This window comes from Sebastes umbrosus, chromosome 21 (assembly GCF_015220745.1).
Source record: "Sebastes umbrosus isolate fSebUmb1 chromosome 21, fSebUmb1.pri, whole genome shotgun sequence".
Lineage (NCBI taxonomy): Eukaryota > Metazoa > Chordata > Actinopteri > Perciformes > Sebastidae > Sebastes > Sebastes umbrosus.
In genome coordinates, this window is record NC_051289.1 from 24,250,306 (window position 1) to 24,276,258 (window position 25,953).

Genomic DNA, 25,953 nt, shown 5'->3' on the forward strand with positions numbered 1-25,953 from the left:
AATACATGATCAATAATAATGCTAGGGATAGTATTATTGAGAATTTCACAAAATCAATTCTCATGTCAATCCTTTTGAAATATAATTTATTATAAATCATGTGTTCCAGAGAAAATACAACTTGCTTCTGTATAAATATGGTAAAATTATTGTATGAGTATAATTTTAGCTTTCTATTATCTATCATCATTATTATATTATCTTATATCCATCCTCACAGTGATAGCCCCATTCTGACATCTGCACACAGCACACGCACACAAAGTCACACGTAGCAGGTTACTCATCTCCTACCATCATGTGATGGACATAACAAAGTTAACCAGCTTTGGTATAAATTCAGATGTAATTTATGGTCAGGTCAAAGTCTTGGCAATGAGCATTAAAGTGTGGCAGCACGTCAAAACCCCAGTACAGCTGTTTTAGAGTGTCCATGCGACACATCTCTTTTTTCTATGGCTGGGACACTACGGCTGTCATGGCTATTCTTCATGCTCATGTTCCTTCTGGTGGGACTACAAGGAGAGCCAGGAGACACGGCACAAAAGAGAGACAAGAGGAGCGTCAGCAACGACCAGTGAGTTGGATGAGCTTTATAGAGATCAAACAGGGATGTCTTATATAGTGATGAATCTAAAACGATGGCCTCCGCCAGTATTACTCATCTTACATTACTGTTTTTGTTTACATTTTCATTTTTATTTATCATTGTTGTAGGTCTATGGTACGACGGTACAACGGAATATTGAGGCCAAATTGAGGGGGGAAAAAATCTGAGATTCGAGACTATTCTCGTAATGTTGCGACTTTTTTCTCGTAATATTATGATTTTATTCTGGAAATCTTTTTCCCTCAATCTGGCCCTAATACTCCGTAGCACATTTGCACTTTGGCCCTCACTGCATTAGATTTTTATACTAAATACTTAGACTATAAACTGTGTTACCTTCATCACAATGTTCAAATGTTTTGTGGCTCCAGACAGATTTCTTTTTTTCTTTTTTGCCTAAAATGTCTCTTTTGATAGTAAAGGTCGCTGACCCCTGCCCTAAACCTATTCAATGACCATAACCCCTGATTAACCTGCTGCTTTGACCCCGTATAGGGCTCGTATGCTGTCAGATGATGGACATCTTGTCTTCACGACTGGTGCCAATAAAGAGATCCGCTTCCAGACGTCAGCATCGGGCCGGGTTAAAGTAAATAATGAAGACCTCACACAACTCTTGAGTCAGGTGAGCTTAGACTTCTTCCATTACTAAAGAAAACATGTGCGCACTTCATGTGATGGAATTACAATGGTCCGGTGCGTGATGAGATCAAACGTGGGGTTCAGTGAGTAAATGTCTGACACCGACAAACAGATATAACTCTTATGATGACTTCTATTTGACTTCATGGTGTCAACAACCAGGAAGCATACTGTACAAGTCTGGTGTTTCCAAACATGTTCCCATCCCACCAGCCCAAGAATAACCTCACAATCTTCCTATGCTACAGGCCTTCCTCGCAGAGTTACATGTTCCTAAACAAACCATTGTGTTATCCAACCAGTAGAGCTGCTAACTCCAGTTCTGAAAGGTTCTGGCCATCTTGGCATGTTCAGCTACGTTAGTGCCCAGTATTTTAATCTCTGAGGTTTGGTTTTATTTGTTGAAACTAGAGATGTGGTTGTTCTGGCACCACTACAGCAAACTCATTAGCTTATCCAAACAACCCAGGAAACATCCCCCTTCTGTAATTGTCTCATTATAACTTCTTATCAGCTTTTATTCAACGGGAAGCCTGCTGCTCGTCATATGAGGCCGTGAAAGATTAACAGGTAAGGAAGCAGACGCAGCGCTTTGGACAGGACCAAAGTTCAGGGGGAGTCGCACGCACACATACACACGCACACGCACACACACACACGCATACACACACAATCTTTTCATCAAATGTCCGAAGTCTTGTGTTTGCATTTCTTGTATCTGAATCATTGTAAGATGTTCATAGATGTGGGTACTGTATGTGCTCAAACCTGAAATGAACCAAGAGACCAATAAACAGCAGCATATTTGAAGCGGTTGGTATTTATTGATTAAACATTTCAAACATCACAGAATTAAAAAACAAATCAGATATGTTGGGCTGGCAGCATATTTTGTTCTGAGGGTTTACCTTCTGTGGATATATTCTGTGGTAAGGTGGGTTGTACAGCCGCCTGTATGAGAGTGAACCAGAACAGTACAGATGTGGGCCGGACGGATAAACAGTTTTTACATTGGTTTTAAAGGTCCCATATTATAAAAAAGTGAGATTTTCATCATAATTTTTTTTTATTATTATAAAGCAGGCTTAAGTCTTATATAAATACTGTGAAAGTATCGAAACGCTCAATCCACAGGGAAATACACACACCCCGTATTCAGAAACTCTGCATTTGAAACAAGCTGTCAGGATTTCTTTACATTTGTGATGTCACAAATATACAATATTTAGACCCTTTAGACAGATTTAAACGTAAACATTCTAAATGTGTCCCAGTTTACTCCTGGACCCAAGCTGTTGCCTAGCAACGCAATCCTGTTGCAATTTCGTCGAAATGCACTAAAACGAAGCGTTTCTGACAGAGGGTAAATACAGGTATATTCAGGCCGACAGTATGAGTAATATAAAGGTTTTTTTTAACATACAAACATGTTCTAGTAGAAACAAAAAATAAAATTCTGAACATGAAAATGAGCACAATATGGGACCTTTAATATCCTGGAAGAATCCTCAATGTATGAGAACTTTGCGGGTTCCTGCCACACCTTCATCAAATGCTTTTGCAGATCCGAGCACATCATCAAGATATAAGATACAGCAATTGTCTCTGAACTCGTCTCTTCCGGTCTGTGAAATCATGCAGATACCGTTGGGAGCACCGGAGGACACAGAGGAACACGACTTTTTCATATTACCTGTCTCATGCACTACTGTCAGGATATAGTGACCGTTTTATAAAAAGTAACTTCTACCCACTGCTGCTTTAAGACACAAAGACCTTGAGGAACACCATAGAAAAAAGTCATGCTGTGATTTGGGATCAAAAACTTTTGACATTTGGAGATTTCATTCTAGCCAGGAAAGCCATCCATCCTCTGAATGCTCTAGGTGTCTAATTTAGAAATGGGCCTAGTTCCCCTTTAATATAATTCTAAATTAATGCATGACAAACAAATCTCTGATTTATCATTATTATACGGTATAAGGTCAGAGGTTGGATAGAACCGTTTTAAAATGCTGTTATAAATGTGCTTGGCTTGAGAGGCCGCTATGTGGGGATAGCTCCACGCTGGCAATGTCAGGTGACCCGAGTGTAGGAAGACAACTATAGACACGCCCGATGTGAAGTGGGGCTGATGCCTGTTGCCCCACTGCAAGTATTGTTATCTGCATGTGCTTGTAGTTGGTAGAAGTTCCTATTTCTTTGACAGAAGAGAGGAACTGTGGTCACCATGAACGATGTGGATTCTCTCCTACTGCACAAGTTAGAGTCTGCCTTCTGAATAAAAGTTTAAGATTTAAAGGAGCAGTGTGTAGGATGTGGCGGTATCTATCGGTGAGGTTGCAGATTGCAACCGTCTGAAGCCTCTCTCATGTGCCAAGTGTGTAGAGAGCTATGGTGGCCGACGTGAGAATCTATATAGATATTATTATATTATATTCCATTTAAGGACCAGGCTCTCAGGATCTCAAGCATCTTTCTGAGAGGAGTACCAAACATGAAAGTAGGAAGATGACGTGGTAAAGTTGAGCTTGCTCAGCAGAACAAACAGGTACAAGTTGAGGACAACAGGTTATCTGCTCAGCGGGATTATCACCTGTGTTAAACTGTGTGGGAAATGTGAAATAGCGCTTTATGTCAAAGTGTAAAAGTCTTCTTGTTGCCCCACCATGTTGTTCCATCTAAAAACACCCCTGGATTTGATTATGCGAGTTTTACATCATAAACTTCAATTTGAAAACTTTAAAAAAAAAGTTAAATTAATAGATTATTAGATGTGTCACAAATTGATTAATGATAAAGGCTGCCCAAATTGAACATAAATAATACAAAATATGGAAACATGAAAGAATAATCTTACATTCATGAAGAAGAAATAATAACAGTAAACCGGACCACACTGTGCTCATTTCTTTAATGTAGGTGGAGCTTTTCTTCAGGAACCATTTAGTCTTCAGCTGTTGTGTAGTTTATATACAGTAAGCGTCTGTGACTGTCTGATTTCAGATCAAAACCAACAAAGAAGAAATTAATGCCATCAAGGATGGAGGTGCAGTTCCCCCCGATATCACCAACAAACTGAACCAGCTGGATGCCGGGGTAGGACATTAAAAGCTACTCATCATGTTGTGTAGTTATTTTTATGTCATTTATTTTTTACTCATTGAGTTCTCTTGAATTTTCCCTCCATTTCTTGATGGAATTATTTTGATGCAATCAACCCCACTGCGGGTTTATGATAAAAGCTCTGTAGAATAATAACTTATTCTTAATCTGAATGCACTGTAGCCATGCAACATATGTCCAATGCTTCTTTCCTTGCTTTTCAGGTGTCAACACTTCAGACTAAAGTGACTGCACTTGAATCGGTAAGACATTTAGAGCTGTTTGTTGTAGTGGCTCAAACTCCGGACCGAACCGTACATGACATGTTTCTGTCCTCTCGTCTGTCCTCCTCCAGATGGTCCAGACGTTGTCCTGCAACAGTAACCCCTGTCAGAATGGAGGAACATGTCTGAACCTACTCAACTCGTACCACTGTGTGTGTCCCAACAACTGGGCTGTGAGTTCCACACTGTTTCTCACATTATGGGGGTGTTAATTGCTGTTGGCTATGTATTAATTGTAGACATTATTCAGTACCAATTAATATTAGTGATACCGGTGCTGCTTAAAATCAAGTGCAGTCCACACAGCTCCATATTCTTAGAGTTTCATTCCATATATTCAGGATTTCATTCAATATTCTCACATTTCATTCAATATTCTCAGGATTTCACATTATATATATATATAATAATTTCCTGAACGGCATGCCATAATATATGTATATACAGTGACCGGACAGTGACAGTATAGTGACAGTACAGTATGTTGTCTGTCTCCAGATCAGCAGATAGCAGAATTCAGCCAGTAGAGGGCAGTCGCTATGCATATTTATAACACAATCTGTAGTATTCAAAGTGTGAATATTTGGACCTGAATCCATCAGTAACACTTCTAAATACCCAGATATACATACGTTGTTTTTTGTTAGTTTGGAGATTTAGTTTACACTTTACAGTTTGGTCTCATCTAGTATGTAGTTGATATCTTCAGCTGATTTTGAACCATGTGTCTGTTTCTTCTGGTGTGTTTGTGTGTGTGTGTGTGTATCAGGGTCCTAACTGTGGAACAGATGTGAATGAATGTCAGGTGTATTCGGGAACATCTCAGAGTTGTCAGAATGGAGCAACCTGTGTCAACGCACCTGGATCATTCACGTATGTCTGAAGCTTCCTATAATACTCTATTGATACGCTGTTGTTGTAACCCTAACCCTGACCCTAACCCAAACCTAACCCTAAACCGGACCCTAACCCTAACCCTAACCCTGACCCTTATCCAAATGAAGCACACTAAATAAAGGAAGGATGAAGTTGTGCTTCACCTCCACACAAAGCAGTGCAGAGTAGAAAAACTACCTGATCAGCCCACCAGAGGGCGGGAGAGAGATTCACAGAGCAGTTGTCTCTGAATGTGATGTCCCAGTCAGACGGTCCATTGAGTGCAGGGTCAGTCTGTAAGGACTTTAGTTTGTGGTGTTCACAGCGTTAATAAAAAATGTAATTTGACAAACATATCAGTAATGTCCTAGTTTCTCAGGACACACTGAACACCTTACAGTATTCACAGAGCGTCGACAGTGACTTATTGGACTCTATGAAAGACAGTGACAGTGAGATCTGTGAAGTCTTCTGAAAGACAGAAGTCTCTCTAGAACCTTTTAATGTTGTAAGGACCTCAAATTAAATTGAAATCACCTCATTGAGGTGGGAAAGGAATGATTCCATAGAACCAAGATAAAAGATGAAACTTTTGATTCTGTGCAGTTGTAGCTGTTCTCCAGAATGGTCGGGGACGTTGTGCACGGTGCGCTTCGATGACTGCAGGAATGCAGGACAGGACCTGTGTGTACACGGAACATGTATCGATGCAGACCGGGTCACACCTGGACAGGTAACCCAGTCACTTCACAAGTTCTTCCTTTAACCGCAGCATCAACTGAACAGAGAGTGAAAATCAATGAATTAGATTTAATTTAGCTCTTGAGAGGACAACTGCAAAAAGAAACACACACAAGAAAACCAGAAACAAACAGAGAGAAAGAGAGTTTTGATTTGTATTTTCTGTCAAGGTTAAACAAAATGGCAATTGTGTTTTTGGTTATACCTCTATGGCACAGTGTATGGGAGACATTAATGCCAGACTGTAACTGTAACAGCAATATAGTGGCATCTTTATCACAAGAGGGAAACACGGTTGTTATAGTAACTACTGTATATTTGACTGGAAGTAGCAGCAGAACAGCAACTTTTACCAGATTGAATGTGTCAATATTCAGAAGAGTTTTGCAGCTTTATTAGCAGAAGTGATGTTGTGTACTGGAGACACTTCTCTGGGTCCACAGATGCCCAATAGTCTGAAGGTTTCCTCCTTCCAAACTATCTGATTTCAATATCTTACACAGTGAGTGGCTATTAGATTATACGGTATAGAACAGCAAAGATATGACGCTAGTGAAAACCTCTCTGATTTGTGATGCTAAATGGGAGATATCAAGAGTCCTCCATATATTTACTACATATACATTTGGACATGTCATTGGGCTTCCATGGCGGTCAGTGTATCTTTTGGTCATTTGATTTTCCTTTTCCAAAAGGATATTAAAATACAACAAAATAAGTGGTTATTTGATTTTCCTTTTTAAAATACAACAATTTAAATTGAGATACAAGGTGTTTTTCTTTATCAGGGTCAAAAAGGGATGAACTAAACTTAAAAAGAAAACGGGTTGATTTCATTTCTTATGTCTAAAAACAGAAAATAAAATCACTAAAAACGACTGTTTTTTCGTATTCTGCGACCGGAAGTTGCGTAAGAGCACGTATGAGGCATACATCCATAGTATGAGGACGGTGCTGCGTATGAGAGAAAAAAAGTAAAGTTGGAAAGATATTGACAGATTCGAACATCCCGGATCCTGGAGCCGTCGTTTGTGTTTTAACAACGTTTCGTTTATGAGTTATTGATCTGGGAAGTTCGAACCTGTCAATATCTTTCCAACTTTACCGAAGTTAGTTTTACTGCAGTCATGTCTTCTTCCCTGAGACACACTCTTTTATTGTTTCAAAAAACGACGTACTGATCCATGTCCATCACCTTCAGTTACACAGCAGCACCATACATACTTTTTTTTCTCTCATACACAGCACCGTCTTCATACCATGGATGTATGCTTCATACGCGCTCTTACGCAACGTCCGGTCGCAGAATATGAAGAAAAGGGCGTTTTTTTCGTATCTCTCTTCTAGTGATTTTATTTTTTGTTTTTAGAAATAGAAAATGAAAATCAACCCATTTTTTAAGTTTAGTTCATCCCTTACCCTGACAAAGAAAAACGCCTTGTATTTCAAAACCAAAATCAAATAACCACTCATTTTTGTATTTTATTATCCTTTTGTGATAGGCAAATCAAATGACCAAAAGATACACTGACCCATGTTATATAGTTGCAAATAACTGCTCTTATTTAACAATTCAGTATTATTTCATGTTGTTGTGTTTCCATCATTGTGTATTGCTGTAGATGTGATTTTGAATGACAGGAGTTTGTTTTCCCAATAAACAGCCTAAATATCAGTGCATTTGTGAGAGTGGCTGGGAGGCTCCAGCCGGGAATCCGTCCTGTGTGGCTGACGTTAATGAGTGTAACCTCCCCAACAAACCGTGCTCCTCCAACCCTGCTGTTCCCTGCTACAACACCCAGGGTTCCTTCTACTGCGGAGCCTGTCCTGCTGGTAACACTCAGTAACACAACTCATACTGGGCTCTATAGCTGAAGTGAACCAGGCTGTGATTCATTAGTAGACATAAACAAGAACTCAATCCTGGAGTATATATGAGGAGTGAGGGTCTCCATCCTTTGGGTGTGTATATACTGTATATCCAGGCATCGGTAAAAAACAAACTAAGAGCCCTACTCTTTGTGGTTGGATTGATTTCCAGTAGTTTTTATACAAATCGAATTCTATATACACGATTATACACAACGCCACATAGAGTGTAAATAAACCCTGACACATCAACAGACAACACCTGTGTTTCTCTTTACACCAACCTACAGCACATCTCTGCACCATCAAGATGGTCTCTTCTGTCACGTAACAGGGATTATATGTGTTATATGTTGTTCAATTAAACGTCTAAATAGATCACATTTCTCTGATTATTTCCAGTACTGGCACTGTGGGCATGTAAATGTTTATGCCCAATATTTTCAGTGACTTTAATAACTATAAAAATACTGTAAAAAACACATTTTACTGCAGTTCTAGTCTAACTGCACAGATTTGTCTTTTAAACAACTCTTTGCAAGGACACATGAGTGGCACAGGGCTAAACCATCTGTTCACCACCGCAGTCCAGTAGTGACTGTCCTGACCCTAACCCATGTGAATGGGAATGTGGCTAAATGTATAGCCTGAATAAGTGGATCTAATGACCTCAAATATGTTTCAGGTTGGCAAGGCAACGGCTACAGCTGTCGAGATGTGGATGAATGCTTGGTCAATAATGGCGGCTGCTCCTCTGCTCCTGTGGTGCAGTGCCTGAACACTATGGGCTCCTTCCACTGTGGTCCCTGCCCTCCAGGTATGACGGGAGAAAACCATAGTTACAAATGTCACTACAGTGCTATGAATTCTGCATGACCACCAGAGTGATATCTTGACATCTGCGATGCGTATGCGCAGGAGGTTGAGGCCTTATACCGACAAAGTCACACGTATGACCTCAGTGACTTGATAAAGAAGCCTGACACCCAGCAGTCATCTCCTACACTATTTTCGCATCAAGAATCTGAATGACAATGAACCCACGGAGCAACACAACATGTCCGCATGTCGAACTCTGCACCAATCAAAAAAAAAGAGTTTCCAGCTGTTGGCATACAGCATTCTAGTAAAGGATGCTCCAGAACCAAGTACTGTCTGAACCCCAACCTGATCGCAGGTGCTCAATAGTGAGTCTTAAACACACAGCCGAAGGCGATCTCGGTGGAGTCAGGATGAAAAAGGAAATGATTGCTGGGTCTAAAGTTCCTTTATCAGGTCGCTTGTGTCGCCTGGTCATACGTGTAACTTTGTTGGTATAAGGTCTCAAAACTCTGGATATCGAAGTATTAGATATCAGCCCGGTCACACGAAGAGGAGTAGGAATGACATAATGATAATGCACAAGTCAAAAGCGTTCAATAAGAACGCCATTCTTGCTGGCGTGTCATTTGTACACCATGTAGTCTGTTCTGACTGCAACGTAAATGCATCCACGTAGATATGCTACGCTCAGAGTGACGTAGGATAAAAAGAGAGAAAGATTAAGGAGGAAGGAGAGGTGGACGGGTCCAACAAACACAGGACTTGAACCAGGAGGACGCCGTTTGAGACCGCTGTTTTGTTTTGTAGATCCTTGGTCCTGAGCAGTAAAAGACATAAACAACCACAACAAAAAATGCCACAATCTGCCTGAATTTAAAGAGAAATGTTGTATTTGTGCAGGTTATGAGGGCGATGGGAGGACATGCAGTCAGACCAACATCTGTGCTAACAACAACGGAGGCTGTCACCCGTTAGCTACCTGCTCCTCCAGCCCAGGTAAAAACAAACATGCATGATTTTATTACTTGTGTCATCTCCTTGTGCATAGGGAATATAATCTGTGGTTAAACTGATTAAAGATAATCATGCACAATTACATCACAACACTGTGCTTCACAAATAGTCAAGGGACATTTGGGATTGGTTGTGGGAGCGGGGAATCGGAAAAAATGAGACATGTTTCTTGGCTTCCTGAAGGGAGAGTAAGATGACTTTTTTGGGAGAGCAGGCAGGGTCTTTTATTATTTATTTATTTTTTCAATTTTCTCTTAATTTGATTTAATTCTTCCCTTGTGATATTCATTGTAAAAATAAGAACAAAAAAATGGTTGCATCAAAAAGATGCTTTGTGTGTGTCACACGTAATAAATGTATATGCACAGGGATGTGAACGATTGATCAACTATCGATTAATCAACAATCGATTAATCAACGATCGATTAATCAACGATCGATTAATCAACGATCGATTAATCAACGATTAACATATCAGTAGAATGGAGGATTTTAAAAAGCATGTTTCAATGACTCGCATTCACAACCAGAGGTGGTGCTGAGAGGGGTTGTGGAGGTGGTGTTGGGAAAGATGGTGGAGGTGGAGGTGGAGGTGGTGCTGGGAGAGGTGGTGCAGGTGGCGCTTGGAGGGGTGGCTCTTGGAGAGGTGGTGGAGGTGGTGCTAAACTAATGTGGGACATGATTATGTCTTCTTCTTCTTCTTCTTCTTCTTCTTCTTTTTCTTCTCACTCCCTCCCTCCCACGTCCACCAGGCACAAGCCACCCTATATGTACCTGCCCTCCAGGCTACACAGGCAATGGATATGGACCGGCTGGTTGCACCCAGACGAGCAACGTCTGTTCGACCAACAACCCCTGTGTCAACGGACAGTGTGTGGTGAGTGTGTGTGTGTATGGCTGGTCAGACATGGTGGGATGCTGTGTGGCTATTATGACTAAGATGTTCTCTCTAACTATCTGCAATCACTCATTTTAAAGGATCCAAAGCCTGATGTGTCTTCTTCTTCTGTGCCAAAGCTCATGCTCCATGTTGTCCAAAAACTATTAAAGCACATCCAGTAGTAACAACCAATTTATGATGTCTGACGAGTGCACTACTGCTATCTCAGGCCACCTCCTCGAATCCTGGCTACATCTGCAATTGCAACTCTGGCTGGCAAGGAGCAAACTGTGACCAGAACATCAATGAATGCTTAAGCAGCCCCTGTCAGAATGGAGGAACCTGCACCGACGGCATCAACGGATTCACATGTACTTGCACCGTCGAATGGACCGGCCCACTCTGCCAGAGCCCACAGCAAGGTATTGGAGGGACCGGGGAATAGAGGAGGGGAGGTGAAGGGAAGATGTAGGGAGGGATGGGCCAGAAGGAGGTGGAGAAACTGCAAGGACAAGATGAAGAGAGTAGAATGGATGTGTGGAGACACAGGAAGAAGTTAAGGGACTGGTTGACAGACATTGGGGACTGTGATGGGGGACGTTATTGTTCAATATCGGATCATCACTCACTAAACTATAATCTATTTAACTAATCTATATAATCTATGTGTTCACAGTGTGTGGAGGTGACCTGTCGGGTCCTGGCGGTTCCTTCAGTTATCCCAACACCCCAGGTCACGATGAGTACGATCACCTGGTCAGCTGTAACTGGCGAATCCGCGTCGACCCTAACAAGGTCAGCTGCAGTCTCTCTTCCTTTTGCTCTCATTGGTTTACTTCGTTACTGTGATGTCATTCTTGACAGGAAGTATCTGTATAAGGTCCAGAAGACATCCTCTGCGTGGACCACGTTATTCTTCCCAGTGACACAGCACTGGAAGCACTACATTTGATACATTGTTGCCTAGCAACTAGGGATGCACCGATACCACTTTTTTTCAGACCGAGTACAAGTACTTACATCGGTACTCGCCAATACCGAGTACTTCTCTGTGCCAAAACACCCTCGTTAACAGCCAGCTGGAGGGTGTGAGCGACACATGACAGGCTGGAGAGTCCCGCATACGAGGCGTTGCGCCACCAAGAGGAGTCGGGCGCACCACCGGCCCATCTCACCCGCAACGTCGGGCAACTGGAACGTGAGAACCCGAAAGATGGTGACGAGAGGTTAACGTTGCCCTGCTGTAAAGTTGTATCGGTGCCGTTGTATCGGAGCCGTTTTGCGAGTACGAGTACATGAGCACAGTATCGGACCCGATACCCGATACTGATATCGGTATCGGTGCATCCCTACTAGCAAAACAAGTGAATGGTTACCCATGTAGCAATCAGGGAGCAACATTATCAACCGGCTGGACTCTTGTTTTTGGTCAGCTGATGATGGTGGCCTCTTAGCTCTGGTTTAATCTTTACCAACTCCTCACTGTCGTTTAGCTGCTGGATGTTCACCAGCCCTTTGTGCTGGGCAGATAGTGTACAGTCATTTAAAGTGAACCTATCATGCTTTTGTGGTGTCTTACATAGTTTTTTTCTGCATGAAAAAGGTCTGCGAAGTTACAAAGCCCAAAGTCCACGCTCCTCTCCAGAAACACTGCTCCTGAACTGCCTGAAACGCCTCACTTCAAGTCCCGTCTTTTCACATAACACATTTTGCCTAGCGGCTAGTTTGGCACGCCCTCAAAACCCAAATATAAGTACAGTATGTAGGCACGATGGGTCCTCTTTAATCCGAACAAAACAACTTCTTGAGACCAGCTGAACCACAGAAAGCAGATGTACTGTATGTGCTCTGATACCCAAACAAGGAGACAGAGAAGAATGGGCAGAGTTAACATTCATGGATGTGATTATATTTCAGATGAGGCAGATTGACTTTGACGATGTGTTCTCTCTTCTTTAGATTGTGCGTATCACCTTTCCTTTCTTTCATCTGGAGAGCAGCACCAACTGCAACTACGACTTCCTTCAGATCCATGACGGGGACAGCGCCTCTGCTCACATGATCGGAAGATACTGTGGCCAAAATAACCCACAGGAGCTCTTCAGCTCCCACAATGCCCTCTATTTCTGGTTTCGCTCCGACCACACGATCAGTGCCGATGGCTTCACGGTGGTTTGGCAGTCTCAGGACCCAGGTACAGCTGTTCCATCTGCTCTGGTTTGATTAATGAGTAATCCTTAACAAGTAGGTTAGCAGGTCGTAAGTTTTAACTTAATGACTGGTTGAGAGGTTACCAGGTGTCTGCTTTCATGTAAATAATGGAAAGGGGAGGTGTTTGCCACCACCACACACGCACATACACAAACCGTAAACATCATGGGCTCAATAGTAAAGAATGAGTTAAATTAAAAGTATTATTATCATTATTATTATTATTAATGTGTGAAATATTTCTACATCTGTATCTGTAGGACCATATTATGTCTCCAAAGTTTTAGTGGTGAAGCTGAAACAAAAGGTTTTGAAGGTTGAACTAACTGTTCATGTCTTTGTCATCCTAGTGTGTGGAGGCCAACTAACTGCCCCCTATGGCAACATCAACTCCCCCGGTTACCCTGGACAGTACCCACCCAGCCGAGACTGCTACTGGGAAGTGACGGTGGCGCCCGGCCTGCTCATTACCTTTGCGTTTGGGACTCTCAGTCTGGAGACGCATGCTGACTGCAGCTTTGACTTCCTAGAGGTGAGATCTGCTGGATGACGTCAAATCAGTCAATAAATCAATCACGTTCAGTCACAGTTGTCCGGTCACGGCCAGACTGTGTGGCTCCAAGAAAAACACTTCTTCTACAGCAGAGCTACCCATTTTAATTTAAAGGTATGCTTTTTGTATCAACTAGGTCAGGGGTTAGCAACCTGCTGCTCTTCAGCTCCTCTCCAGTGGCTCCCAGAGGATTTTTAAAAATGATTAGTGGAAATTATTGTTTTTGTTTACATTTTCATTTTTATTTATCATTGTTGTAGGTCTATGGTACGACGGTACGACGGAGTATTAAGGCCACATTGAGGAAAAAAAATAAATCTGAGATTTCGAGAATAAAGTCATAATATTATAAAGAAGCAATTTTTCGTGATATTTTCTTTATTTCTCGTAAAGTTATGACTTTATTTTCGTAATATTACGCCTTTTCTTGTAAAGTTATTACTTTTTTCTCATAAAGTTATGACTTTATTCTCGAAATCTCTGATCTATTTCCCCTCAATGTGACCCTGATACTCCATCGTACATTTGCACTTATATACTATATACTTAGACTATACTTCATCACAATGCTCAAAAGTTTTGCACCGCCAGACAGATTTTAATTTTTTCTTTGCCTAAAATGGCTCTTTTGATAGTAAAGGTTGCCGACCACTGAATTAGGTCAATGCTCTTTTAACCACATCCCACCAGTTGTTAACCTGGTTGCCTACCAGAGGCTCACTTAGTGCTGTAACTCGGGCACACTTCTTTCTTATGTTTGCTATTTTGTCAGGTTGGTGCACTGTGTGTCACCAGTGAGTCTACTCTATGCAACCAGCCTACAATGTAGCTTAGCCTTACACCTTTTTTGCAATTGGTATTCTATTTATTGTCTTGTGTTGCCAAATAATGTAGATCCGGGATGGTCTTCTACCTGAAGACCCAGTTCTGGGGAAGTACTGCAGTACTGGATCACCTCCCCCACTACAGACCACCGGTCCAGCTGCATGGATCCACTTCCACTCCGACTTTAGCGTCACGGACCGAGGCTTCCACATCACGTACACGACATCACCAAGTAAGAAACTGTGTATACACCATGTCATCAATTCACCCATTGTACACATACAACTGTCTCATGTGGCATTTATTAGCAGGTTATTCTTGACCTTGGGAGCAGGACAACAGGACAGGACATCTTGTGTTGTAGTGTTATCTGTATACTGACTCAGCTCTGGGTTGTCATGGATCCCATATGACTGTATGTCTGGTGCATGCTGCTCTCTAGTGGAGCGTCTCTAGTGGAGCGTCTCTGTGTCACCGTTTTACTGTCAGCTCAGGGTCTTTATCTGGACATGGAGCTCAAGACTTTAATGCTCAATGGAGAATGATATTTTTGTAGCAGCATACATGGTTACGATAAAAGCTGTGAACTGCTATAAGTGGTGTGAAAGGGTTCAACCTGTTACTGGATGAATCCTCTTCATTCCATCCAACTATTTTTGATTATTTTGCTCATTCGTCATAATTTCCACTTTTTTAACAATATGTGCAATATTACTTTATTTGTCACGGACTAAACAGTCCTCGTGGTCCGAGGCCGACTCACATCCCGGTGCCGGTGTGCACCGTCAGCGGCTGAGTGCCACTGAACCCTGCTGTATGTAATGAGCCTCACCCCGGGGTGCGTTGTTGTGTCTCAGGTGACCCCGGCTGTGGCGGTACCTTCACTGACAGCGAGGGCATCATCATCTCCCCCAACTGGCCCAACAACTACGCCCACAACCGCCAGTGTATCTATCTGATCCGGTTGCCAGCAGGAGAGAAGGTGGCCCTCAACTTCACCCACATGAGCCTGGAGACTCACAGCAGCTGCACATTTGACTACGTGGAGGTAGGACCCGTTTATGACTCACTAACATATCTCCTGATTCATTTCTCAAACTGTGCGTAGGTGACGTATTAATACTGTGACGCCATATCTTACAAAACACATCGAGACACAATTTGCTTTGTCAAATGCATTTTTAAAATATAATTGTTTCCTGGATTAGTAGGGATGCACCACTTTTTTCAGACCGAGTACAAGTACTTGGGTACTCGCCGATACCGAGTACTGATACGAGTACTTCTCTGTGCCAAAAGACCCTCATTAACAGCCAGTTGGAGGGTGTGAGCGACACACGGCAGGCTGGGGAGTCCCGCACACAAGGCGGTGCACCGCGACTGGCTCTAGGTCGGCTTGGAAAGGCTCAGGGTGAAGGTGCTTCCCGTGGCCGTGGCCAAAGTGTCACCGGGGCGGACTGTCCTTAGTGCGCCCCAACCGCGTCGTGCCCCAAGGGCGGGGCTCAGCCCACGTAAAAGGCGCCAGGGGTCTGCGGCGATGTCGGCAACCCACCCGACTTGAAACACAGACCAAGGAGTCTAACACACGAGTTAGAGGGTGCAAGCAAATCCCCGTGGCACAATGAAAGTGAGGGCCGGCGCACGCTGGCTGAGGTTGGATCCCGGCCCTGCGAGGTCGGGCAGCGTGAGTGCGTCCGATAGGACCCGATAGATGGTGGCGTTAACGTAACGCTGCCATAAAATTGTATCGGAGACGTTTTGCTAGTACGAGTACATGAGCACAGTATCAGACCCGATACCCGATACTGGTATCGGTATCGGTGCATCCCTATTGATTACATTCACTGGCAACGTTTCCTCCAGCCCAACTTGGGTTCTCGTCCCATGGTAGAGAGTTAGGAAGATGTTGACTTTGGTTAAATATTGAAACATCTACACATGATCTGGATCACATCCCAGCTCATGCTTCAAGTCAGCCATGACTCTGCAATGTTCCATGGAGAGCAGCATCTTTCTCTGACTTTAACCCTCAGAAGAGAGGACATGAATCACACTGTATAGTTGCAGAAGCACATGTTGGAGGGAAACAAATGAAATATTTTGGCAGTAAAGAGTTTGCAGATCCATTTAAAATTAAACTTCTCTTGTTAAGATGATGAGAAAATATAACTTGGCTGCCACTATTGTTCCTTCAAATTGTGCTAGTGGAAGTTAGCTTTGTATGAACATACTTGTATGAGACAGGGTTGGAAAAACGTATTTATATTCATAAAAGAACACATTAAGAACATGAAAGAAATCATGTATATGTATCTTTCAGGACCTTCGCCTCACTCAGTTTTCTGAGTGAGTTTTATTTTCTCTGTCTGGGGTTATCTGGAGAGACAAACTAACATGTTGGTGACATTCAAGGGTTACCTCTATAGGCCAGCCAGGATTCACATAAAACATCATCGACATATCAACACAATAAAACTTAGAGCAGAGAAATGGAGATTTGTTCTCAGTATACATGTACATGTAAGTGTGCAAAGGAAGTGCAAAGAGTGCAGCTCGAGTGCTTTATGCTATTAAGCATTATTAGTAAGACTCACTTTGTTTGCAGGTTCGTGATGGTCGGATGGAGACTGATCCTCTGATAGGGAGGTACTGTGGGAGCGTCCTGCCGGCGCCCATCCTCTCCTCCTCCAACTTCCTGTGGATTCGCTTCAGGTCCGACAGCTCAGTCAGCCGGGCTGGTTTCAGGGCGGTCTACACCGTCGGTGAGACTCTTTTGAGATTTTCATATCCGTGATACGACGTCATGTTCATGTTTTGTTTGTTCTGTGATATATGAGAAAAGTCCAGTGGGCCATGCCCACCTCCATCAGAAGGCTCACATGGGGTTCGAATACGTCTCAACCATTAACCCTTTCTCTCCCCAGGTTGTGGAGGTATTTTGTCTGGGACTGGGCAGTTACGCTCTCCTTACCACCCCAACGCCTATCCCCACAACAAGGTGTGTGAGTGGCTCATCAACCAGCCGGAGGGCTACGTGGTCACCCTCAACTTCCTGTCGTTTGACGTGGAGGGAGGCTCCTGCCGTTTTGACTTTGTGGAGGTAAACAAATGTTAAACTCATTCATGAAATCAAACTGTTTGACCTGAATGTAAAAACAAATTCTTCTTTTCTGCACATTTTTACACATTAACATTGTTCTTCTTCCTCTTCTTCTTCCTCTTCTTATTATTTTTTTTTTTATTTGTTGGGGTCGGTTATGATAACACTAATAACAAAATTGTGATCAATAAAAAATACAATATTGTTACATATACAGTATATATAAAGAGTTGTAAGGAATCATAGATTATCTTTTAGAAAGAGTAGATGTTTACCGGTAAGCTCGGCTCCGTCAACAGAGGTTTTCCTCCGACAAGAAACAGTTGAAGACTTTATTTCCCTCGTCAGCCATCTAAAATGTAAATTAACTCATCAAACAGTCTTTTCACTCTTCACTCAGTTCTTCTGATAAATTTGTCACAAAGCAGCACTCAGATTTAATGAAATCACATGCATGAACGTGACTGGTAACCTAACAATAAGGTTACACATCTTACTTTAGTTTATTTAATTTACTTCACAGAAGAGCTGTTAAAGTTAAATATCAGCCGAAATAAAAAGTCTTTTTTTAGGAGTCATACAAAGTCATATATTATAATTTAGGAGCATCTTCTCTATGACGTGGAACCCAGATCTGTTAAACTGAGGAATATGTTAATGGAGTCTGGCATTCAGGGTACTTCAACAACTCCAGTGTGTATTTTTGGATCAATGAGCCGTCGGACGGCGGTCCCCGATGTGTGTGACGTTATTGGTTGGATCAGTTCTAACGGTGCACGTTTCCTTCGTCCCTCCAGGTCAGGGACGGCTCCACGTCTAGCTCTCCTCTGCTGGGGACATTTTGTGGCATCAACATCCCCCCCAGGCTCCAGTCCACTCAGAGATCGATGTACATCCGCTTCAAGACCGACTCGTCTATCAGCAACCACGGCTTTGAAGCGGCCTACGGCTCTGCCTTGGAGGGTGAGAGAAATATCCATGTCTAGCACAACATTTTCAACTCTGACTGCCCTCCTATAGGTTAGAAACAACTCTCTTCTATCTCACCACAGATGAAGTAAAATTCAAAAAGTCCATTATGACTATTGGTCATGATAACATTTTTACATCTTACTGCGGCAAGAACATCGATCAGAAGAAGCTCTCACATCATTCCAACAATAAAATGAACAAATTAAAGAAAGAGTGTGAGCTGCGGTTGAAATCTTGCATAGTTAGTGAGCGAACATATGATCTTAGATTATGTTGTAATGCACACTGAATAAACACTTGAAGTACTTTAAATGGAGCTAGTTGTACCTTATAACTCCCCAAGTTCCCCAGGGCTTTACTGATATTTCTCTGCGTGCCAGTGGCGCTGTCGTCGATCATCTAAAGTCTACCGATCTCTAAAGTTGACCAGCGTGTCTTTTGTTTCCTGAACTAGGCTGCGGTGATACCCTGACCAGTCCTTCAGGTACCATCAGAAGCCCTGGCCATCCCAACAACTACCCCCACGGCGCCAACTGTACCTGGTTCATCAGCGTTACCCCCGGCAACCTCATCCGGCTGTCGTTTGACTCCTTCAACCTGGAGTACCACCTCAACTGTAACTATGATTACCTGGAGGTGTACGACAACGGCACCGCGCAGACCGGAACCAAGATCGGCAGGTAAGTGACACACAGTGGTGGTGTAACGGTCCGGTTTGTACGGTCATTGAACGGCTCAGTAGTTTTACGGTTCGGGTTTGTATCCCTAATACAAATAAACATGCAGACAGTTGTTTTGTATTTGTTGTTGGTGAGTGAATAGATGTGGGTGCTTTGTATGTGCAGGTACTGTGGGCGTTCATTGCCTCCATCCATCACCAGTACTGACAGGCAGCTGACTTTGCTGTTTGTGACCGACTCAAGTTTATCCACCGAGGGATTCTCTGCCAACTATGTCTCAATCAACGCCACCACAGGTACGCAGTAGATTGGGTGGGAGGCTGTAAAACTCTGATGTGGGTATTAGGATATTCAGACAGATATTAACTGCGCTTTTAGTTAAAGGGACTGTTTGTAACTTCTTACACGTACAAATCATTGCCGGTCGATGTCCCATACGCGCTCGCGTGTGGCTACGCTGTTCAGACTCCAACACAAACTACACGGAAGCATCAAACCGCAGTTGTATCTAGTGAAGCCCGTCTGTTAGACAGTGTTGGCCGCGGTCGGAGGACGCAGGGGAGACCGTAGCTTTAGTCTCCAGGACCGGAGTCTCTGCTGTACTCTGCTCCTCTGCCTGCTTGCCTTCACTCACACACCACGCTCGTTCTCGCTCTTTCGCTCCACTCTCACATGCATGCGCGCACACTCCACACTGCAGAAGAGTTAGTTTAGCTCTGAGAATATCTAGTGAATGTACAGTGGACGTTTGTGCAGAAATAACTGCTGCAGCTCCTCCAAACCAACAGAGGTTTCCCGTGTCTTGTGAAGTGACGGGGCTCCGCAGAGAGAAATGTTATCGTCTCCGACCAAAACTCCGATGTCTCCCCTGTTCCCTCCGGCCGCGGTCGGGAGGCCGAGGCAGGAAAAGCCAACACTAGGATCAGCAGTGATCCATGGAGAGACCTTCGTCTGGTCAGCTAACATTACTGCCAAGCAGCTGAAATATAGAGTGATATTGTGGTTTTAGCTGACGTGTGTCGCCTCACTGTTTTGAGCGATGCTCGTTCACGTCTATGTAGAGCGAGCACAAGCGCGAGCAACAGGACGCTGACTTTCGTTGACTTAACGGCCACAGGTGTCGCTGTTAACAAGCAATTTCTGATTGACAAACAGTCCCTTTAATATAATTTACACGGTTGGATTATATAAAAATCCCCCTCGGTACAGATGTCATAAATAGAGATATTAGCTCTAGAGACCAAAACCATTTTTTCACTTGGTTTGGTTGTGACCCCCCTCAAACTGCACGTCACACAACAATCGATCGAGTGGTGACAACCTTCCAACCTGATAAATGTCACCTGTTCATAAGTAGGTGTGCGTTCATGAGATCATCTGATCATTTGCATAGTCAACACCCCCAAATTGTCATATATATATATATATATATATATATATATATATATATATATAGGATAGCTGTTGTGCTCTGTTTGTGGGCAACTTTCATTCACAAACATCTCACCCAAGAATAGAAATGATAACCAGAGAGTGATAGAACCTCCCTAACAACATATTCAACTGTAGAAGTTACGATAAAATATATACTGCATACAGAGTATGAAGAGATTTTTATTGGGATAAGATGAAAACGTTCCTTAAACCTTCCTCTCTCATCAGACTGTGGTGAGACTTTCACCTCCTCTACCGGCTCCTTCAGTTCACCCAACTACCCTGCCTACTACCCAAACAACAGAGACTGCATCTTCAAGATCATCGTGCAAGTCAACATGCAGATCATGCTGAACTTCACCGACTTTGAGCTGGAGGGCACCCCTCCTACTTGCAGCTATGACTTCGTCCAGATCAGGTAAGGACGAATTAAAGTTGTAAAATGTGACTGTCTCTGGAGAAGAGGAACTGTTTTTATCATCACTGAGTCTGAAATTACAACCTGTAAAGCAGAAAGTCTAGATCAGGGGTCAGCAACCTTTACTATCAAAAGAGCCATTTTAGGAAAAAAACAAAAACAAATCTGTCGAATCGCAAAACATTTGAGCATTGTGATGAAGGAAACACAGTTTATAGTCTAAGTATATAATATATAAGTCTAATGCAGTGAGGTTTAAAGTGCAAATGTACTACGGAGTATTAGGGCCACATTGAGGGAAAAAACATCTGAGATTTCCAGAATAAAGTCATAATATTACAAGAATAAAGTCATAAGTTTATGAGAAAAAAGTTGTAATATTACGAGAATAAAGTCATAATATTACGAGAATAAAGTCATACATTTACGAGAAAAAAGTCGTAATATTACAAGAATAAAGTCATAATATTACGAGAATAAAGTCATAACTTTACAAGAAAAAAAAGAAAGAAAATTACTACTTTATAATATTTTGAGTTAATTCTCATAATATTAAAACTTTATTCTCGTAATATTATGACTTTATTCTCAAAATCTCAGATTAATTTTTTTCCTCAATGTGGCCCTAATACTCGTACCATCGTACCGTCGTACCATAGACCTACAACAATGATAAATAAAAATGAAATAAAAAACAGTTATTCATTTCCATTTTCAAAAATCCACAGGGAGCCACTGGAGAGGGGCTGAAGAGCTGCATGTGGCTCCTAAGCCGCAGGTTGCTGACCCCTGGTCTAGATAGTAACATCTAAACGCCTCGCGTCCTGCATGCTGTCGCTTCAAAATCAAACCCAAACCTTGCAGGCTAGATGAGGACGTAGGATGTTGTATGATGATTACACAGCAAGGAAAGTGTGGTCTTTAGATCAGCATATCACATACACATAGACACACCAGGGCTAGTGAGGCTGGGAGACAGAAGAACCTGGCTATAGCAACCTGCGCTTGCTGTAAGCGGGCAGCGGAGGGCACTGGCATCCCGGTGCCAAATGCCCCTAGCTAAGGCCAGCTGCTGTTTTTGTTGGAAGAGGACAGCTGAGGGGCGCTGGTGGCAGGGAAATGAGCAAATAATGACATGAACCAAGCAGGTGTTGTGACAGGTATATGTGTCTTAAACACTCGCTTCCACGTTGTGCCTGTATACAGGAGACACATCCGTCTTTTCTTATTCAATATGGCCACTTACATTTTGAACTTCCTTCATCGTCTTTTGCAGGGATGGTGGCTACGAGACATCCCCCTTGATTAATAAGTTCTGTGGCAATCAGAGGCCTCCAGTCCTGGTATCCCATAGCAACCGTCTTTGGATTAGATTCCGCTCGGATTTCTCTGTCACACGTCGTGGATTCACTGCCCACTGGGATGGCTCGCAGACTGGTGAGTGGTTCATCTTTTTAATGGTATGTTTTTTGCTCTCTACACCACTTTTTATTTTTGGATGTAAGGATTACACTCCGTCACTTGTCTATGGCCCAAATCTGATTCTTTTGGCTCTCATGTGATACAGAAATCAGATTTTTCCAATCAGATCTGGGCCCACTTCAATATGTGGTCCTTAAAGCGATACATATCCGATTCACTGGCCATGCGACCGCTGCGAGAACGGTCATATCAGAATTCATGTGTGTTCGATCAATGGGTGCCGATCACTCACCGTACAGTGTCGGAGTGGTCCGTTGAACCTACAGAAGAAAAATAACTTATATTACCGAGTTCTTCTGCTAAATTCAGCATCATGTTTCATTCAGTAGAACTCAGGTTTATCATTAAATCATTAGTTGATTCCAATCAATCTTAACATAGTATAACTATTTACCTGTTCATCTGATTTCATTCCTATTTCCCAGGCTGTGGTGGGATGCTGACGTCTCCGTCTGGAGCGTTTTCCTCCCCTAACTACCCGCTGCCCTACCATCCTAATGCTGAGTGCTACTGGAACATCAGGACCAGCCAGAGCAGCCAGCTCGTCCTCTCTTTCTCTAACTTCCACCTGGAGTCCAGCTCCAGCTGCATGTATGATTACCTGGCTGTGAGTATTGTACCTCAGTGTGTGGGTGCCCTATGCAGTTCTCTCAAGATGATGAGTTTAGTTTATTTATCAAATTGAATATTGAGGTTCAAAAGACATTGATATTGAAAGAGAGAGAGCGTTGGGATACCTGTTGAAATGCTGCAGCTACTGCTGCGCGAATGTAGAACACACTTCAAACATACAACGGTAGGTACACATCACTGAAGAGTTCAAAGTGTATCAATACAGACCCTGGCATAAATGTAACGGGAACTACGCCCATTTTAACAATTCATACATGTTATTCCTACGGTCTAAGTTACCTGAAGGCCACCGTAGTCCCCGACACGCTTGTGAAACTGTGTTAACGTGAGCCGCAGAGGGTTATTCTGACTTCTGTTGTTCCTAAAGTAGTGTTATTATGGTAGTGATGGCCTCTGAGTCAGGCTAACGACGTTACCACGGTTTGGAACTCGGCAGCTCACGTTACCGCAGTCTTGGAAAGGGAGGAGTGAGCGGAGGGGTAATCAGTCGGTTGCAATCTGCAACCACACCACTAGATGCTGCCAAATCCTACACACTGTCACCTTTAAACAGGCCCCCTGTGCAGTAAAAGCAGGGTGTTTGACCACTTGTAGCACTCTGGAGCAACATTTTTTATAAGAATGGGTCCACATTTATCAGGATCCTGTGAATGCACACGCTGAATGTGCACACATCTGTATGTGTGACACAATGCAGAATCCTTTTGGTTTCCCTGATAAACAGTCGGTGACAGTGACACATATATATAAAGCATACTTTTTAAATATGACTGTATAAACTTACTGAGTCACCAGAATCAACGCTTTAAATGTCCCTTCTTAATGTGTTGAACCATTTTAATAATTTATGAAATCCAAACAAACAAGTGTTTAGTTATCCTTCACTATTTGCTAATGCGATGTGTGTGTGTGTGTGTGTGTGTGTGTGTGTGTGTGTGTGTTCAGGTGTATGATGGTAACAGCACCACCGCTCCACAGCTGGCCCAGTTGTGTGGCAGTCAGCCGCCCGGCGCCATCAGCTCTTCCAGCAATCGACTCTACATCAAACTACGCACCGACGCCAGCATCAGCACCGGAGGCTTCCTGGCATCGTACACCACCAGTAGGAAAACACACACACACACACACACACAGACGCACACACGCACACACACACACACACACACACACACACACTGAGACTTCAGTCTCTCTATGTTTGAACACTATGACGTGTAGTGGCGGCAAATCATCTGATGTCAAAATCATGTCAGAGAAGAGATGAGGAGTTTTGTTTTGAAACAACATTTTGATCCGAGCCGTGTTGCTTTTGAAAAAGCTGCCTGACTTTTTAGAATGAAAAGATTGATGATGACAGATTGATGCGACAAAACGTTGGTGGGTTCGAAAAGGGGCGGGGCTAAAGCGTAGGGGGGGCGGGGAACACCGTCACTAATGAAAGAGGATGTCCCTGCTGAGTCCAATGACGACACAGGAGTCTATGACAAACGGTTCATGCGTTGTGAAAGGGGGCGTGGCTAATGTGTAGGGGGCGGGGATAACCATACCAATGAAACAGGAACTATCTGCTGAGTGTAATAACTCTTCCTACATTAGTCTTGGACTAACGGTTCATGAGTTATGAAAGGGGGCGTGACTAACATCTTGGAGCGGGGCTATGTATCTATATTGACATGAAAATGACTTCAGGCCTGGACCGCCATCATGGCTGAGAAATTTGGATCAGATTTGACAAAGTATGTTGAAGTTACAACAACTTCCTGTTTCATGGCGAATCACGCCAAATGGCCGCCATGCCACGGCAACGCCGTTCAACAAAAACTCACAGTCCTCACAATAATGCATCATCAAGGTCTTAAGGCTTTTCTGACCACATTTGAGGAGGATCTGATCAACCTGGTAGGAGGAGTACATTAAAATAGAAAACATGTAACTTCCTGTTCCCAGGCGGGGGCGCTATGAGTGTGACTCAATATGGACATGCCAATGTCCTCAGGACTGGACCCTTATCATGCCTGAGAAATTTGGGGCAGATCGGACTATGTACAGTGGAGTTACAACAACTTCCTGTTTCATGACGAATGGCTCAAAATGGCCGCCCTGCCACAGTCAGGTCGTTCATTGAAAACTCATCATTTGAATAACTTTACATCCTTAAGGTCTTAAGATGGTCCGGACCAAATTTCAGGACAATCTCTTAAAGTACACGACCTATAAAACGCTAAAAATGGGCAAAAATCGCACATTGAATTAAAAATGTCTGACTTCCTGTTGAGTTTTGGGCAAACCTCCAAGAGGCTTTTATGTGCGTCTCACATGTTACATCTGTCTGCCAAAAATAACTTAAAATAAGTTAATCAACTTTATGAGCATGTTGAGGCCCTCAAAAAGGTGATTCATTTTAAAATAAATGAAAGTACTGATGAGAGTAAAGGAATAAAAACACTGACCCAAAGTATACTTAAGTAGAGTGAAATTGTGCAGCATTAAAACTACTCTTTAAACCACAATGTTCTCAAAGAAGTTACTTTGGAACATGCATAAGAGGAACTGTAACTCATTACTTTTTGACTCTGCAGATATGCTGAAAAACATGAACATTGAGTTCTTAACAAGGACATTCAGCAATTAATGCATTTTCAAAATTATGCAGTTATATCTCAAACCATTTAATTGAGACATGAATATTAATAGATGTGTGTCTACCCGATGTGCTTCTAAAAAGATTGTTTGATTTTATGATTAAATCGTGTAGGTTTTAATTCTTCTTTTTCAATACTTTATGTCTTTGTTGATGAAGGT

At 42.8% G+C, this 25,953-nt stretch overlaps 1 protein-coding gene across 1 annotated transcript in view; it reads left to right on the top strand.

Annotated features, from left to right (window-relative positions):
• Positions 1-400: 400 nt before the first annotated feature.
• cubn (cubilin (intrinsic factor-cobalamin receptor)) overlaps positions 401-25,953 on the top strand; it is a 65,330-nt gene continuing 39,777 nt past the window's right edge. Inside the window, exons 1-26 of the mRNA XM_037756457.1 lie at positions 401-577; positions 1,106-1,235; positions 4,259-4,351; positions 4,582-4,620; positions 4,713-4,814; positions 5,411-5,514; positions 6,124-6,250; positions 7,923-8,091; positions 8,813-8,944; positions 9,850-9,945; positions 10,716-10,840; positions 11,073-11,265; positions 11,520-11,638; positions 12,803-13,037; positions 13,405-13,586; positions 14,502-14,664; positions 15,290-15,480; positions 17,038-17,194; positions 17,357-17,532; positions 18,330-18,495; positions 18,959-19,184; positions 19,350-19,480; positions 20,847-21,036; positions 22,313-22,473; positions 22,944-23,125; positions 24,097-24,253. Of these exons, the coding sequence (XP_037612385.1) occupies positions 456-577; positions 1,106-1,235; positions 4,259-4,351; positions 4,582-4,620; positions 4,713-4,814; positions 5,411-5,514; positions 6,124-6,250; positions 7,923-8,091; positions 8,813-8,944; positions 9,850-9,945; positions 10,716-10,840; positions 11,073-11,265; positions 11,520-11,638; positions 12,803-13,037; positions 13,405-13,586; positions 14,502-14,664; positions 15,290-15,480; positions 17,038-17,194; positions 17,357-17,532; positions 18,330-18,495; positions 18,959-19,184; positions 19,350-19,480; positions 20,847-21,036; positions 22,313-22,473; positions 22,944-23,125; positions 24,097-24,253 (3,868 nt within the window). The 5' untranslated portion in view covers positions 401-455. The remainder of the gene's footprint in view (positions 578-1,105; positions 1,236-4,258; positions 4,352-4,581; positions 4,621-4,712; positions 4,815-5,410; positions 5,515-6,123; positions 6,251-7,922; positions 8,092-8,812; positions 8,945-9,849; positions 9,946-10,715; positions 10,841-11,072; positions 11,266-11,519; positions 11,639-12,802; positions 13,038-13,404; positions 13,587-14,501; positions 14,665-15,289; positions 15,481-17,037; positions 17,195-17,356; positions 17,533-18,329; positions 18,496-18,958; positions 19,185-19,349; positions 19,481-20,846; positions 21,037-22,312; positions 22,474-22,943; positions 23,126-24,096; positions 24,254-25,953) is intronic.